This window comes from Heterodontus francisci, chromosome 19 (genome assembly GCF_036365525.1).
Source record: "Heterodontus francisci isolate sHetFra1 chromosome 19, sHetFra1.hap1, whole genome shotgun sequence".
Lineage (NCBI taxonomy): Eukaryota > Metazoa > Chordata > Chondrichthyes > Heterodontiformes > Heterodontidae > Heterodontus > Heterodontus francisci.
In genome coordinates, this window is record NC_090389.1 from 80,836,211 (window position 1) to 80,852,348 (window position 16,138).

The 16,138-nt window shown below is 44.8% G+C and overlaps 1 protein-coding gene across 1 annotated transcript in view; it reads right to left on the reverse strand.

Moving 5' to 3' along the window:
• sema3bl (sema domain, immunoglobulin domain (Ig), short basic domain, secreted, (semaphorin) 3bl) overlaps positions 1–16,138 on the reverse strand; it is a 157,574-nt gene that overhangs the window by 22,291 nt on the left and 119,145 nt on the right. Inside the window, exons 8-11 of the mRNA XM_068052100.1 lie at positions 11,703–11,817; positions 9,916–9,985; positions 6,773–6,917; positions 5,190–5,421 (exon numbers count right to left, since the gene is read on the reverse strand). Of these exons, the coding sequence (XP_067908201.1) occupies positions 5,190–5,421; positions 6,773–6,917; positions 9,916–9,985; positions 11,703–11,817 (562 nt within the window). The remainder of the gene's footprint in view (positions 1–5,189; positions 5,422–6,772; positions 6,918–9,915; positions 9,986–11,702; positions 11,818–16,138) is intronic.

Consider the following 16,138-nt stretch of genomic DNA (forward strand, 5'->3'; position numbering starts at 1 on the left):
TAGGAGGGCATGCCAGGAGCAGCACCAGGCATACCTCAAAATGAGGTGTCAGCCTGGTAAAGCTACAACACAGGACTACTTGCATGCCAAACAACAGAAGCAGCAAGCAGTAGTCAGGGTTAAGTGATCCTGCAACCAATGGATCAGATCTAAGCCCTGTAGTCCTGCCACATCCAGTCGTGAATGGTGGTGGACAATTAAACATCAGACAGGAGGAGGAGGATCCACAATATCCCCATCCTTAACGATGGGGGAGCCCAGCACATCAGTGCAAAAGATAAGGTTGAAGCATCTGCATCCATCTTCAGCCAGAAGTGCCGAGTGGATGATCCATCTCGGCCTCCTCCTGAGGTCCCCAGCATCACAGGTGCCAGTCTTCAGCCAATCTGATTCACTCCGCATGATATCAAGGAATGGCTGAAGGCACTGGATATTGCAAAGGCTATGGGCCCTGACAACATTCCGGCAATAATACTGAAGACTTGTGCTCCAAAACTAGCCGTGCCCCTAGCCAAGCTGTTCCAGTACAGCTACAACACTGGCATCTAGCCGGCAATGTAGAAAATTGCCCAGGTATGTACTGTGCACAAAAAGCAGGACAACTCCAACCCGGCCAATTACCGCCCTATCAGTTTATTCTTGATCATCAGAAAAGTGATAGAAGGGATTGTTAACAGTGCTATCAAATGGCACTTGCTCAGCAATAAGCTGCTCAGTGACACTCAGTTTGGGTTCCACCCGGGCCACTCAGCATCTGACCTCATTACAGCCCTAGTCCAAACATGTACAAAGGAGCAGAACTCCAGAGGTGAGGTGAGAGTGACTGCCCTTGACATCAGGCAACATTTGACCGAGTATGGCATCAAGGAGCCTTAGCAAAACTGGAGTCAATGGGAATCAGGGGGAAAACTCTTCGCTGGTTGGAATCATACCTAGCACAAAGGAAGATGGTTATGATTGTTGGAGGTCATCATAGTCCCAGGACATCACAGCAAGGGTTCCTCAGGCTAGTCCTAGGCCCAACCATCGTCAGCTGCTTCATCAATGATCTTCCCTCCATCATAAGGTCAGAAGTGGGGATGCTCGCTGATGATTGCACAATGTTCAGCACCATTCGCGACTCTTCAGATACTGAAGCAGCCCATGTCCATATGCAGCAAGACCTGGGCAACATCCAGGTTTGGGCTGATAAGTGACAAGTAACATTCGCACCACTCAAGTGCAGAGCAATGACCATCTCAAACAAGGGAGAATCTAACCATCTCCCCTGGATGCTCAACAGCATTAGCATTGCTAAATCCCCACTATCAACATTCTGGAGGGCTACCATTGACCAGAAACTGAACTGGACCTGCAACATAAATGCTGTGGCTACAAAAGCAGGTCAGAGGCTGGGAATTCTGCGGCGAGCAACTTACCTCCTGCCTCCCCAATGCCTGTCCACCATCTACAAGGCACAAGTCAGGAGTGCGATGGAATACTCTCCATTTGCCTGGAATGGGTGCAGCTCCAACAACACTCAAGAAGCTCAACACCATCCAGGACAAAGCACCCCATCCACCAACTTCAGCATTCACTCCCTCTACCACCGTGCTTAGTGGCAGCAGTGTGTACCATCTACAAGATGCACTGCAGCAACTCACCAAGGCTCCTTCAACAGCACCTTCCAAACCCGCGATCTCTATCACCTAAAAGGACAAGGGCAACAGATGCATGGGAACACCACCACCTGCACCTTCCCCTCCAAACCACACACCATCCTGACTTGGAACTATATCGCTGTTCCTTCACTGTCTCTGGGTCAAAATCCTGGAATCCCCTTCCTATCAGCACTGAGTGTACCTGCACCCCACATGGACTGCAGCGGTTCAAGAAGATAGCTCACCACCACCTTCAAGGGCAATTAGGGACGGGAAATAATGCTGGCCTAGCCAACGACACCCACATCCCACGAATGAATAAAAAAAAGGGGTCTGAAATTTCTCTCCCACACTAAAGTGTAGTATCTCGGAAGAGTTGTATTCTGGAAGGAGTAGGTTAATTAGCACAAGCTAGTTTTTGAATCCATGGATTAGAGTTTAACAAGAGCTGACGTGACATGTTCTTTGTTAGTACAGCTTTCAGATCTGGAAACACTAATAATCAAAGTTCCTCCAGGGGCTCTGTGTGGTACTCAGCAGTGCAAACCAGGAAAATCCTGAGACCAAGAAAGAAAGAGCTGGATTTACAAAGCAATCTAACATATCTCTCAAAGAGATTTGGAAATGTTGCACATTGAATTCCAGTCACTGTTGTCAGCCAGGCAAGTGCACCAGTGTAATTGTGCACAGTAAGATCCCACAGCACATGACCAATGTTTCTGCTAGGCTTGGTTGAGGGGCAAATATTGGGAGAACCCCCTGCTCTACTTCAAAACACGGTGTGAAATGGTGAACCTCTGTCTGGACCGCTACAACAGGCAAAACCGAGCCTTGTTTTCACGCCCGGGAATTTCCTCCGCTGGCAGAAACAGGGTTCCCGGCACAACTGCCAAAGCTCGGCGGCAGAGTAGAAGCAGCTCAGAGGAAATTCCCGGCCAGTGTCTCATCGGTGGAAGGGGGTGGGCGGGGCGCCCTCGTTTTGATGTCTCATCTGAAGGATGACAGATTGGGGTCTGCTGAGTTAGGTTAAGGTGAGGAAGTATAGGGGGTTTACATTTGGTCTTCAACCCTATTGGCAGGAGCAAAAAAAAAAAACTGTCATGGTTCCCATTCTGGATCACTGTCCAGAATCCTGCTGGAGAGAGTGAAGGTGTGGACCCTGAGTTAGAACAGGGTCGGGACTCGAATGTGATATACCCCACAACATCAACTTATATTCATATAGCGTCTTTAATGTAATAAAACATCACAAGGCGCTATTACAGGAGCATTAAAAAGCAAAATTTGGCATCGAGCCACACAAAGTGATATTAGGGCAGATGACCAAAATCCTGGTCAACAAAGTAGGTTTTAAAGAGCATCTTAAAGGAAGAAGGCAAGGTAGAGAGATGGAGAAGTTTAGGGAGGGAATTCCAGAGCAATTAAAGTCAGGGCCGGCCAAGAGGTCAGAATTGGAGTAGCGCAGATATCTTGGGAGGTTTTGGGACTGGAGGAGATTACAGAGATCGGGAGGAGTGAGGCCATGGAGGGATTTGAAATCAAAGGTTAGAATTTTTTAAAATCAAGGTGTTGCTTAACTGGGTGACAGTGTAGGTGATGAGTGAATGGGGCTTGTTGTGAGTTAGGACACGGGTGGCAAAGTTTTGGATGACCTCAAGCTTATGGAGGGTGGAAGGCTGTCCAAGCGTGCATTGGAATAGTCAAGTCTGGAGTCCAAGGTTGAAAAGCACACCAATGTCCATCGCCAATCTCACACATAAAGAGCGATTATTTGGGACAGGGAGTACACAGTGCCAAGTGCCTAATATGAGTCAATCCCTTCTGAAGATGTGGGGAAAATAGAGAGTATAATTCTGTCTGTTTGATCAAGCATTATGTTTAGACCAAATGAAATAGTAATGGATGTCAATGATGAATGTTTATTATAGAAAATAAGATATCCCTTTTTTCTGAAAGACAGACTACTTTCCCCATTACAGTGGCACTTACTTTAGCCTCCAGCTTTATGCCCACACTATGTTCACAATGCAGAAGAACATCAAACATGAAGACAGCCCACACTTATGGGGCTGGATATTACCAAGCCCTCGATATTGGTCTCCATGGCGGGGGTGGGGTGCCTGAAGATGGGTCTGGAAGAGGCCCGCCATGGACCTCGATGGCGAGATGGTCCAGCCGATCCTCCCAGCAGTGACGAGGCTCCGTGGCAGTCGCCACCCCCCGCCCCCTGCCCCCCACCCCACCACTGGGCGACGGGGTCTCAATTACAATATTCAAATGAATAAAATGAATAAATTTACATAGACTTACCTGCAATCTTGCGATCTTTGGCACGGCGGCCAGCACTCCTACGCCTTCAAGGTGGCGTGACACTGGTGGGGAGGGAGTTGTGGGTAAGATTCTCAGTGCGGGCGGGGCGGGGCGGGGGGGAGATGGGGTCAAATACATGTAATGGGTGTAGGGGATGGTGGGAAGGGTTGAACCTCAAACTTTGTGCAGCCTTGTGGGGGGGGGGAAGATCACATTTAAAAATTAAGTGTTTTGCTGGGGGTGAAGGGCAAATAGTTATTGTAATTGTTATGGGGGGGGCGGGTGGGAAAGGGGCTTTAGAAATTTATTTAATTTTGGGGGATATGTCTTTAAAAATGTAAATTGGGTGGCAGGGCTGGTTGCCCTTTAAAAACGGTGTGAGCGCCTGCGCACAGGCAGTTAATGCCATTGCCGGGGTAGATTGCCCACCTCCTCCGCGAAAGTGTTTGGGGGGGGGGGGGGGGGGGCGGACCGCCCTGGCCATTTAAATGAGCTCTTTGGCGGGCTGCCATTTTTTGAGCTCGTCGCTGTAAAATCCAGCCCATAATGTCTTCTGCTGACACTTTTCTAATTTATGGATGAGCTTCCACGAGAGAACACTTTTCAAATAATTCTTGTGTCGGACTTCGATGAGACAACACTTGGATTTCTGTGCACAGTTCTGGTCTCCATCTTACAAAAAGAATATGCAAGCACTGGAGACGGTGCAAAAAAGATTTACAAGTATAATGCTAAAACTGAGAGGCTATACTGAGGCTCTTTTCTCGAGAAAAGAAAAAAGTCTAATGGATGATCTGATAAAAGTCTTAAACATTCTGAAAGGGTTTGACAGGGGAGATATGGAAGAGAAGATGTTTTCACTTGCGGGCGAAACTAGGAGTCATAAATATAAGATAGTCACTAATAAAGCCAACAGGGGGTCCCAAAGAAATTTATTTTTCCAGAGAGTGGTTAAAGTGTGGGAACTTCCTACCACATGGAGTAGTTGAGGTGAATAGCATAGATACATTTAAGGGGAAGCTAGATAAATACATGAATGAGAAAGGAATAGAAGGCTATGTTAATGGGGTGAGAGGAAGGGAGTGGGAGAAGGCTTGTTTGGAGCATTAACACCAGCATGGACCAGTGGGGCCAAATGGCCTGTTTCAGTGCTGTAATCTCTCTGTAATTCTATATACGGCGTAGTCATGGCAGTGCATGTGGTTTAGAAAGCCTTGATCTAACCGGCATGCAGCATACCTGTCCCAATAAACATGACGTCATACTGCCCATCTTCTGCCTCTACCCGGTCCACCACGATCTGTGTCATCTTGTATTGGACGTTAGTTTTAATGAGCACCGGGTGCTGATTTATAGGGTACACTGACTGGAACATCAGAGGATGGCTGCGAGCAAAATGGAGGACATCATCTGGGTAGTCCTTAGTGCTAGTATATTGCCGGCTGGGCTGAGTGGTGATCTTGCTGGGACACTGCAGGGGAAAAGAGCAAAAAAAGGGAACTGAGAGCAACGAATGGAAGATAGGCGATGGGTTTAGTCATTAGATTTGCTAATATTGACATATAATTCTTTAAAATTGCAGTTCATTTGCTTTTTCAGAAAAGAGGTGATGTCTGGGAAGGAAGGCTTTGATAGATAACCCAAAGGCAGCTGGGAAAGGAGGGTTGAGTTGTCAAGGGCTAGCAGAGGTAGAGTTAAGACATGGTGATGTGGCGATAGATACACATTCTGGAGTTTCCCAGGATGTTAGTATCATTGGCAAGGCTGCCATTTACTACCTGTCCCTAAATACCCTTGACAAGGTGGTGGTGGGCTTTCCTCTTGAATCGCTGCATTGTAGCAATTTGTTAGAAGTGCGTAGTTTGCTCGGCCATTTCAGAGAGGCCAGTTAAGAGTCAACCACACTGCTGTGGAACAAGAGTCAAAATAGACCAGATTGGGTAAAGGCTGTCAGGGTTCCTTCCTTAAAGGAGACCAATGAGCCAGTTGGGTTTTTACGACAATCCAACCTCTTCTTGGTCACTTTTACTGGTACAAGCTTTTTTCCTTCTTTTTTTTAAAAACTGAATTCAAATTCTCAGTCTGTCATGGTTGCATTTGAATTCACATTCCCTGGATTATTTATCCAGGCCTCTGGATTACTAGACTGTGAAATATTTGCACAGAAATCTCACTCAGGAAGGGATAGATGATCAGTAGAAGGAATGGGCTTGATTTGCAAAAATTTTTTTTTTTCGTGTTTCATGTGTAATGTCCACCCGATCCCAGTCTTTCTGTCTGCCTGTACTGTTACCATTCTCCTGTTGAGACCATACATGTGACCTCAGTTCATGTTGAGGCAGACATCAATGTATTTAAAAGGGAGAGAATTGGAATGGCACAGCCCATTGGCAACTCAGCAAGTTGAGGCGAGGTAATTGGGCATCGAACATGGACCATTCCTGTGAATCTCCTGGCAAGCAACAAATAAACACTGCCACATGCCAGAAGCATGTAATCAGCCTGTCCACTAGGTCAACGACTAGCAGGAGTGTGACACCAGCCTGCCATCCAAGCCAAAGATTAACAAGAACAAGTCGCCTGCCCACTTGGCCAAGGAATGGGAGGAGCATGTCAGCAGCCTAGGAATGAAACATGCAGAGATAAAAAGGTGAATAGTAAAAGAAAATACGTTAGCTTTAATAAAAAAACGGAAGCATTTACATTGGAACAGAGGAATTAAGGATTTATTTTCTAGTTTTTCTCTGCCACATCCTTATAAATCAGACTATATGGAGATACCAGAACAGTATTTAATGATTTTTCCATGCTAGTATACTCACAGATCCAGGTCTTGGATAAGGTACTTTGCCCTCATATGCAGTCCACTGATAGTCAGGTCCTTCCTTGTGAGCATATGGTCCATTGAACACCTCTCGTATATCAGCCATATGATAGACACAAACAGCATAGCCTTGGAATACATTACTGAAATAATATTTACAAATAAAAAAAGTCAAATATCAAAATAAGATCCTTTGCTTTACAATAATTTTTGTCTGCATTTCAAATTAGAGCTAGAGTATATATTCTGTGTCAATACTCTGCTGCATCCATTATGCATGGCCTACAGCTCATGGTCATTTAGCCCTAGTTATAACATTGGCCCATATATAGTATGTAAGGTAGCCTAGTGACTATGATACTGGACTAAAGCTGTGAGTTCAAGTCCCATCAGGGCAACCTGTAGAATTGAATTCATACATCTAGTAATTTGTGATTACGGACTAGGACAAAATGACCAAGAAAGCTACCTGTTGTAAGAACCCAACTGGGGCACTAATGCCCTTCAGATGCCATCCTGACTTGGTCTGGGCTTTGTGTGACTCCAGTCCCTGATCTTGTCCTATCAACACCTTCTCGTTGGCTATCTCTTGCCCCATCCGAGTTTTATTTTCTTAAATCCTATTACATTTCCAGCCTCTGCCAGTTCTGATGAAGGGTCACTGACCTGAAACGTCAACTCTGCTTCTCTCTCCACAGATGCTGCCAGACCTGCTGAGAATTTCCAGCATTTCTTGTTTTTATTTCAGATTTCCAGCATCTGCAATATTTTGCTTTTATTACCACACTAGTGTTTGATGCTTAAGGCTTTCAGGTCAACTAGGAAAGGGCAATAAGTGTTGCCTTTCCAGTATCACTCACATCCCAAAAACAACTTTAAAATAAAGAATCTTATACTGATTAAATCCAAACCTATATTAATTTGATGAACAACTGCACTAAACTAACACAGGGCAGAATTCATGCCCAAGTATCCTTCAATGTGTGAGTCTCAGCAGTGAGTGATGGTAGGCTGTTTGACAATGGAGGCCTCATAATCCAGGCTGACCCCATTCCCACGTGACATCAGCAGGAGCTGAACTGATATTCCTCTCCTTTATCCAGAAACATTAAGGTTAATTGCACTGTCACATCATCTACCTGCTATCAGATCGACTAACTCAGCGCAGGCCAGCTGCTACATTTAACTATTATTTCAACTGTTTATTTTCTTACGACCACAAAAAATTGCATACCAAACTATAGCTTAATCTAGAGGTCATCTGATATCCATAAACCATTGGGCCTCTGTTCTCATAGTTTATGTTATATGACACTGTAAAATAAATTCGTAAATCTAATACTCCCAATTATACATAGACACAAGTCTTGAAATGACTAATGGTTATTTTAGTGGATGCTTGCTGAAATTTGTTTGTGACTTTCCTTTGTGCCCTTTTTAGCGGAGGCATCACTTGCCTACTTTAAGTGACTAGTCATTGTACTATTAACATTATATACTAATACAGTACTCATATCTGGAGTGTCTTCAGGAAGATTATTCACTGTTAAATTGGGGTACTTTGCACCTTCCACCTCTGAAAAATAGGCACAGTGCTACCAATTTATATTCCTAGGTGTATGAAGTTATATCCATGAACTGAAAATAAATAGAACTTTTATTAAAATGTGACTGATCCAATGGGAGTCTCAAGTCATAGATATAAAGAAAAAAGAAGTTGCATTTATATAGCAACTTTCACAACCTCAAGGCGTCCCAAAGCACTTTCCAGCCAATGAAGTGCTTTTGAAGTGTAGCCACTTTGTAATGTAGGGAACGCAGCAGCCAATTTGTACACAGCAAGCTCCAACAAGCAGCAATGTGGATAATGACGAGATAGTCTGTTTTTAGTGATGTTGACTGAGAGACAGGACACTGGAAGAATTCCATTGCTCTCCATCAAATAGTGCTGTTGGAACTTTCATGTTCACTCGAGATGGGAGACTGGGCCTCAGTTAAGTGTCTCATCTAAAAGACGCCACCTCCGCCAATGCAGCACTCTCTCAGTACTCCACTGGAGTGCCAGCCTAGATCATAGGGCGGCACAGTGGCGCAGTGGTTAGCACCGCAGCCTCACAGCTCCAGGGACCCGGGTTCAATTCTGGGTACTGCCTGTGTGGAGTTTGCAAGTTCTCCCTGTGTCTGCGTGGGTTTCCTCCGGGTGCTCCGGTTTCCTCCCACATGCCAAAGACTTGCTGGTTGATAGGTTAATTGGCCATTATAAATTGCCCCTAGTATAGGTAGGTGGTAGGGGAATATAGGGACAGATGGGGATGTGATAGGAATATGGAATTACAGTAGGATTAGCATAAATGGGTGGTTGATGGTCGGCACAGACTCGGTGGGCCGAAGGGCCTGTTTCAGTGCTGTATCTCTAAATAAAAATTTTAAAAATAAATATATGCAGGCCCCTGAAATTTAACTTGAACCCACAGTTGAAGAGTTATACGAGTTTAAACCAGAAATGCAGTAATTTAAAATGCCACATTACACTGCACGTTATAAAAGGAAGGACCTGTGCCTCTCAATCTTCGCTTGTTGCTGCAATTTGTGCTTTACATCTTCCTGCTCAGAGACAGATTGGCAGCAGAATCCAAACTTCAAAGACATTGAGAGGTTTAATCTCCCATCACCCATGGAGTCTAATCAGTAGTGTTAAAGCACAGGAGGACTTGGTAAGTGTAGAGAGACCTATTTATGTGTCAGCCCTGGCCTGATGGTAGCAGTTAGAAAGTCATCCCTACTCTAGATTAGAGCATTGTCGAGGCTGGCACTCCAGTACAGTACCGAGGAAGTTGCCGTCTTTCTGATGTGGTGTCAAACCAAGGCCCCAACTGCCTCCTCAGATGGTCATAAAAGATCCCATGATGCCATTTGAGGAAGTGCAGGGGAATTCTCCTCATATCCCAGCCAATGTTTATCCCTGAACTAGCACTTCCTTTATTAAAAAAGGACTAGACTGCAAAAGTACTCCATTGAATGTGCAGCACTTTGGGATGTCCAGAGAGGTGTTGCTGAAATACAAGATGAAGAAACTCCCACCACATTGCAGCAGCGATACACCTCTGCTTTGCTCATTGATCAAATAAAATGGCTTCCTACCTTATTGTGCTAAACAGAGCATAGATTTCCGGATTCTTCTCATCCTTAGTCCTCAGTAGAAAAACATCCTCTGTGACACAGATGAGGGGAAACGTTACAGAATTGTCAACAGGTGAATAAGTTGTTGAGTAAACAGGCTATAAATTCTCACATCACAGGTAGCTTCCTTTAGCATTTAGAATAAGGAGCAGGATTTTCGCCAGCACCCCATCCTGCCCCAGAGCCATTATCCCGCAGGCCGGATCGGGGGCATAACAGCTACAAGCCTACAAGCGGCAGGTAGCTTGTTAAGATGATTAAAAGGCCAATTAAGAACAATGATCAGAGGCTGACTGGAATTTTCTGTGGAGTCGGGAGCATGGCAGCTGCTCCTCCCAGTGGCAGACCGGGGAGGGGAGCTGCGGTCTAGGCTAACTTTGAGGCCACCCTACCATGCCTACCTGGTCACAGGTGCGGTCACAGGCTGCCCTGTTGAAGGGTTTCCCTTCCACAATGGTGGTCTGGCAGCAGTGGCCATTTTTTTTTCAACAGCTTTAAAAGTGCTGAGAGGGGGCCTCTCTCTCCCTTACCTGCAACGGCAGGCATCAGTTCCTTCCATCCTGGAGGGCCTCCTATTGGCCGTCCAGCTTCGAGAACCCATACGCCATCCTTAATTGGACAGTGAGCGCACCCTCTGGCCACAGATTTGCCATTCCAAGCAAATCGATGTCAGGTTGCTGCTCCTATCACAGTGCAGGGTCAGGGTTCTGACCCAAAACGCCAAATCCTGCCCATGGCTGTTAGGCTCAGAATTGGGTTCAAATGTGTGCTCTTTATACACCAAGAAGTACCGCCACATCCTGACACAATCCCAACGCCATTGTTTACTATAGTGAAATCGTAAATGCATCCTAACAGAGCAGGCCCTGGATTTTTTCACTGGGCAAGAGCTTTGTTTTGCCTTTATCTTGTGCTACAGCTGACCTGGGAGTGCCCAGTGCTGACACAGGGGGCTGAATTTTCATTCGGCTGCAGAGACGGGACCAGAGGCAGGTGAGGCCACAACTTCCCATGACCGGCTGTCGTGCAGGTTTGCCTCCAGGCCATTTTGGATCAGGCTTCTCCAAAGGAGGGGTGATGGCTACCTGTCACATTTAAGCCAATTAAAGGGCCGATTAAGGCTACTCTACCTATGCCAATGGGAATTTTCCAGTCAGCATGTCCCCACTGAAGCCATAAACTAGCCAATGAACGGAGGCAGCCTCCCAGTGGCAGGCTGGGATGTGGGTTGGGGGTCTTCAGCGCTCCATCATGCAATTTAACCCACCCCCACCCCTGCACTTGCGATAAGGCCGCAGCTGCCCTGTGGCGGGGCTCCCCTCCACAATCACAGTCCGGCAGCTACGGCCACTTTTTATTTTACCTTTTTGAAGCCTCTTCAGAGGGCGTCTGAATCCTGAGTCGCTCTCTCTTTCCCCGACCTACATCGGCGGCTCCCACCTCTGATGGTGGGGCTGCCAATCTTTCAGTGCTGAAAGTCGTTCTATTGGCCTTCCAGCTTTCGGAGCCCACCCTCCATCCTTAATCGGATGGCAAGTATGTCATCTGGCTACAAATTGGCCACCTTCTTGAAAATTGCGTTGGGTGTCAGACGCTGGCACAGTGCGGGGTCAGGACGCGGAAATGATCCCAGCATCAGGGTCGTGACCTCAGAACGAAAATCCTGCCCAGAGTGAAACAATCTTCCAATTCCCCTAATACTCACATTCCTTACCTTAATGAGCACATAAAGCAAAATAAACTCTTACCAAGCTCATCAAAGTACGTGTCTATTCCATCAGGTCCCGGAACAGAACATATCAGCCTGGCTTTGATGAATGTGCTCCATTTGTTTACCAGTGCCCTTTGACCTCCTGCGTCATTCTGAAACACACCATTGTAAACATCTCATTATGTATCATAACCTTCTGGGGTCATTGAGAAAGAAATACCCTTTACCTGCCTCCAATTAGATGGCAATAGCAAATTGTTGACACTCTGATTCGTATAAACATTTCTTTCATTCAAGAGAAGGAAGATCTAATTTTACAATGAGATCAAATCTAAAAGGACAGATTGTCACAGCTCAGGCGACTCTATTTTTTGTCCACTGACTGCTTGTCTGCATCAGAGGTTCAAAGCAACAAACTCTCTTTATTCATTGTCTTTTTTTTTCTAATATGCTGAAGTTTGCCAGGAAAAGTCCATTCTTTTCAGTTAGATGAACCTTCACCTGCTCACTATATCTGTTAACCCCTTCTCTACCTTCAGCCGTTAACCTAGACTCATTTGCACTGCTGTTTGTGGGATCTTTCTGCTTGCAAAATGCTTACAGAGCAACAATCACTGCACCAACATTATACTTTCATATGTATTAATGACCTGGGCTTGGGTATACAGGGTGTAATTTCAGAATTTGCAGATGGCACGAAACTTGGAAATGTAGTAAATAATGCAGTGTATAGTAGTAGACTTCAGAATGACAGACAGACCGGTCATACGGCAGATGAAATTTAATGCAGAGAAGGGTGAAGTGATACATTTGGTAGGAAGAATGAGGAGAGACAATATAACTAAAGGGTATAATTTGAAAGGGATTTCAGGAACACAGAGGGATTGGGGTGTATGTACTGGGTGACAGGATAAGTTGAAAAGGTTGTTAAAAAAGCATTTGGGATCCTGGGCTTTATCAATAAGAGGTCAGATTACAAAAGCATGGAAGTAATGCTAAACCTTTATAAAACACAAGTTAGGCCTCAGCTGGAGTATTGTGTTCAGTTCTGGACACTGCACTTTCAGAAGGATGTCTAGACCTTAGAGAGGGTGCAGAAAAGATTTACTGGAATTATACCAGGGATAAGGTGGGATTGTTCTCATTAGAGCAGAAAAGGTTAAGAGGAGATTCGATAGAGGTGCTGAGAATCATGAATAGTTTTGATAGAGTAAATAAGGAGAAACTGTTTCCAGTGGCAGAAGGGTCAGTAACTGAGGGGACAGATCTAAGGTGATTGGTAAGAGAACCAGAGGTGACACGAGGAAACATTTTTCTGAGCAGTGAGTTGTTGTGATATGGAATGCATTGCAAAGGGTGGAGGAAGTAGAATCAATTGTAATTTTCAAAAGGGAATTGGATAAATAATTGAAGGGAAAACATTTTCAGGGCGATGGTGAAAGAACAGAAGTGTGGGACTAATTGGATAGCTCTATCAAAGACCCAGCACAGGCACAATGGGCTGAATGGCCCCCTTCTATGCTGTATCATACTATGTTATTTCAAAAAACCTAATTCATTGTAGGCAATCATTTCGGAATATTTCTGAGCTAAGGCGATAGACGAATGCAATTTTTTTAAACTATTTCAATGGCCCACTCCAGTAGCTGACTCCATAACTCCGTTAGTTTCTGTTTGAAGGAGGTCCACATGATTTGCCCTCTTCAAACTATTTTAGCAAACAAGGGGTTCTGTGCGGTTAGTCATCTTATAACGTACAGCACCACTGTTCAACTGTTCAGTGCTCATTCAACATGGCTGAGATAACCGAAGTGTAATTGAGGCTCTTCGATGAATAACAGAGCCGCAGGTTGAATCTCTGGTCTGTGTGGAATTGGATGGAAAGCTGATCAATGGAGCAGGAGCATACATCCATAACTGACAATAAGTGAGGCTCACCTTTGTGGGGCGGGTTGTGTAAGGAGCTAGAAGAGGGAGCAATGAAATTTATCAAAAGGTTGGATAGCCCCTACCAAATAGGAACATTTTAATCACTACTTTGTTCTAAAAATAGGGGGAATATTTTATTCCACTCATCTTACAGCAAGCTACGTTGGTGTGAGGTTGAAACTGCTCATCAGTGATACAGGCTGACTGCTTCATAACCCTAACAGTTTAGCTTATAGACTCAAAAATGGGGCATTTCAAACATTGAACCAACGTCATGATTGATGGGTAAAGGGTTATCAGGGCAGGGTTAACAACACCAGCCCTGCAGAGGTTATTAGTTCACCCTTCAACAAGGTTATCGGTCAAGATAATCAATCTACTGGCTGATGGTGGCTGTTATCAGTCTGACATACATAGACGCCACACACACAGACAGACACACACACACACACACAGATAGACACACACACACACACACACACACACACAGACACAGACACACACAGAGACATAGACACACACAAACAGACACACACACAGATAGACACATACACAGACATAGACACACACACAGACATAGACACACACACAGACAGACAGGGAAAACACTGCAATAGTAACTGCAATAGGAACTCTGTTCCCCAAAAAGCTATTGCAGCAAGCTGAATTAAATTTTTGAAACTGAGATTGACAGATTTGTGTTCAGCAAAGGTATTAAGGATTATGGAACCAAGGCAGGTAGGTAATGTCAAGGTACCAATCAGCCGTGATCTAACTGAAAGGTGGTTTGAGGGGCTGAACGGCCTACTCTCCTGTTCCTATGTAAAGTCCGTAACTTACAAATCTGCTGCTGAACTTTACAGTTGGTGAATTCTTATTTATTTCTCCTCTATTCCCGACCTCTTTCTGACTGGCAGGGTTGTCGTTTCCTTTGACAGTAAAGACCGGGAGCTGGGCATCGCGTGCCTCAGAAACAAAGTTTTGAACCTTGAGACACATGGAGCAGAAGGGGATCCTGGAGCAGACCTGCCTGAGCTGAGCTAGCTGACCTCAGTTGGAGCAGCAGTCAGATAATCGAGTATTACAGCACAGAAGGGAGGCCATTCAGGCCATCTTGCCTGTGAAGCAGCTATCCATTTAGTCCCATCCCCCTCCTCTTTCCACATGGCCCTGCTAATTTTTCCTTTTCAAGTATTTATCCAATTCCTTTTTGAAAGTTACTATTGAATTGGCTTCCCCAATCCTTCCAGATCATAATAACTAGCAATGTAAAAAAACTTTCTTCCACCCCCACTAGTCTATGTTAATTTCCTTAAATCTATGTCCTCTATCTCATTACCAATCCTCCTACCACTGGAAGCAGTTTGTTCCTATCTACTCTATCAAAACTCTTCCTAATTTTGAACACCTCTACTAAATCTCCCCTTAACCTTCTCCGCTCTAAGGATAACAATCCCAGCTTCTCTCGTCTCACCTCATCTCTTCAGATTTACGGCCTGCTGTTAAAAAGGAAACGCTTTCTGCTTTCCATTCCTCATCTCACTGCCATTCTGATGTGTTGACATGAGCCTGGTCTATTTTATGGGCTGAGGGAGGGAGAATTCCCTTATCCATGCGAGGTTTGTAAAGACACCTGGTGCTAGAGCGTGACTGCAGCGTTCCACTCACCAACAAAGCTCTGGTAAAAACGGGAAGAAGTTGAAACAACTCCTGCTTACTGATGAACACCAGTCCTCCCCTCTCACACTTCACTGGCTCAATGAATCTCTCTTCCTTTTCACTCTTTAATACTGTGCGGCCGTCAGTCTCCACAAGTCAAGTTTAAAGAAAAGGAAATGATCAAACCAATAATTCACCACTTTATGTACCAGGTGGTTTCTTTAGCCCCTGAAGTGGGATTTGCTGAAAACAAATTTAATAAAAAATATCACAAGCACTGGCTAATGTCCATCTGTTAATAATTGGTAAATTTTCCACGGAATCCAAAGCTTAAGCAAAAGAAAGTGTCTTAAATTTATCGCTAGGCTTCGAGTATGGTTCTAGAAATGACACTGTTGCTTGTGCCTCCTTGTAATGAAAGAGCAACAAACGTGTACCTTGTTAATGTTCATTGAGAGATTGGCTTGGGGGCTAGAGAAAACTATGATCTTCCTGGAAAATCCCGTTAAAAGAGCAATCCCGTAAAAAGTGTGAACAAAAACATGGTCCAAAAAACCCATTAAAGATCAAATAACTCCTGTCAAAATCATAAAAGGCTTCCTGACATCTATTAAACCATTTCCTGAGCTGGAAACTTCAAATCACACATTCAGTTTTACTGTCTGTCAGAGGCCTGAAGACACGTTTCCAGCTATGACAACATTCGCTGACATCTTCAGTTCTAAACCCCAGGAAAATGAAAAAAAAATGTAATAAACAAACATCTGGTAGATATTAAAGAGGTGACGCAATGGGGAAGGTCAATATTCGGGGGGGTGATGTGAAGGGAGATGTTCCCTCTGCTTGTTGGACCCAAGTGGTACTTTAAAACACTGAAAGGCTAAA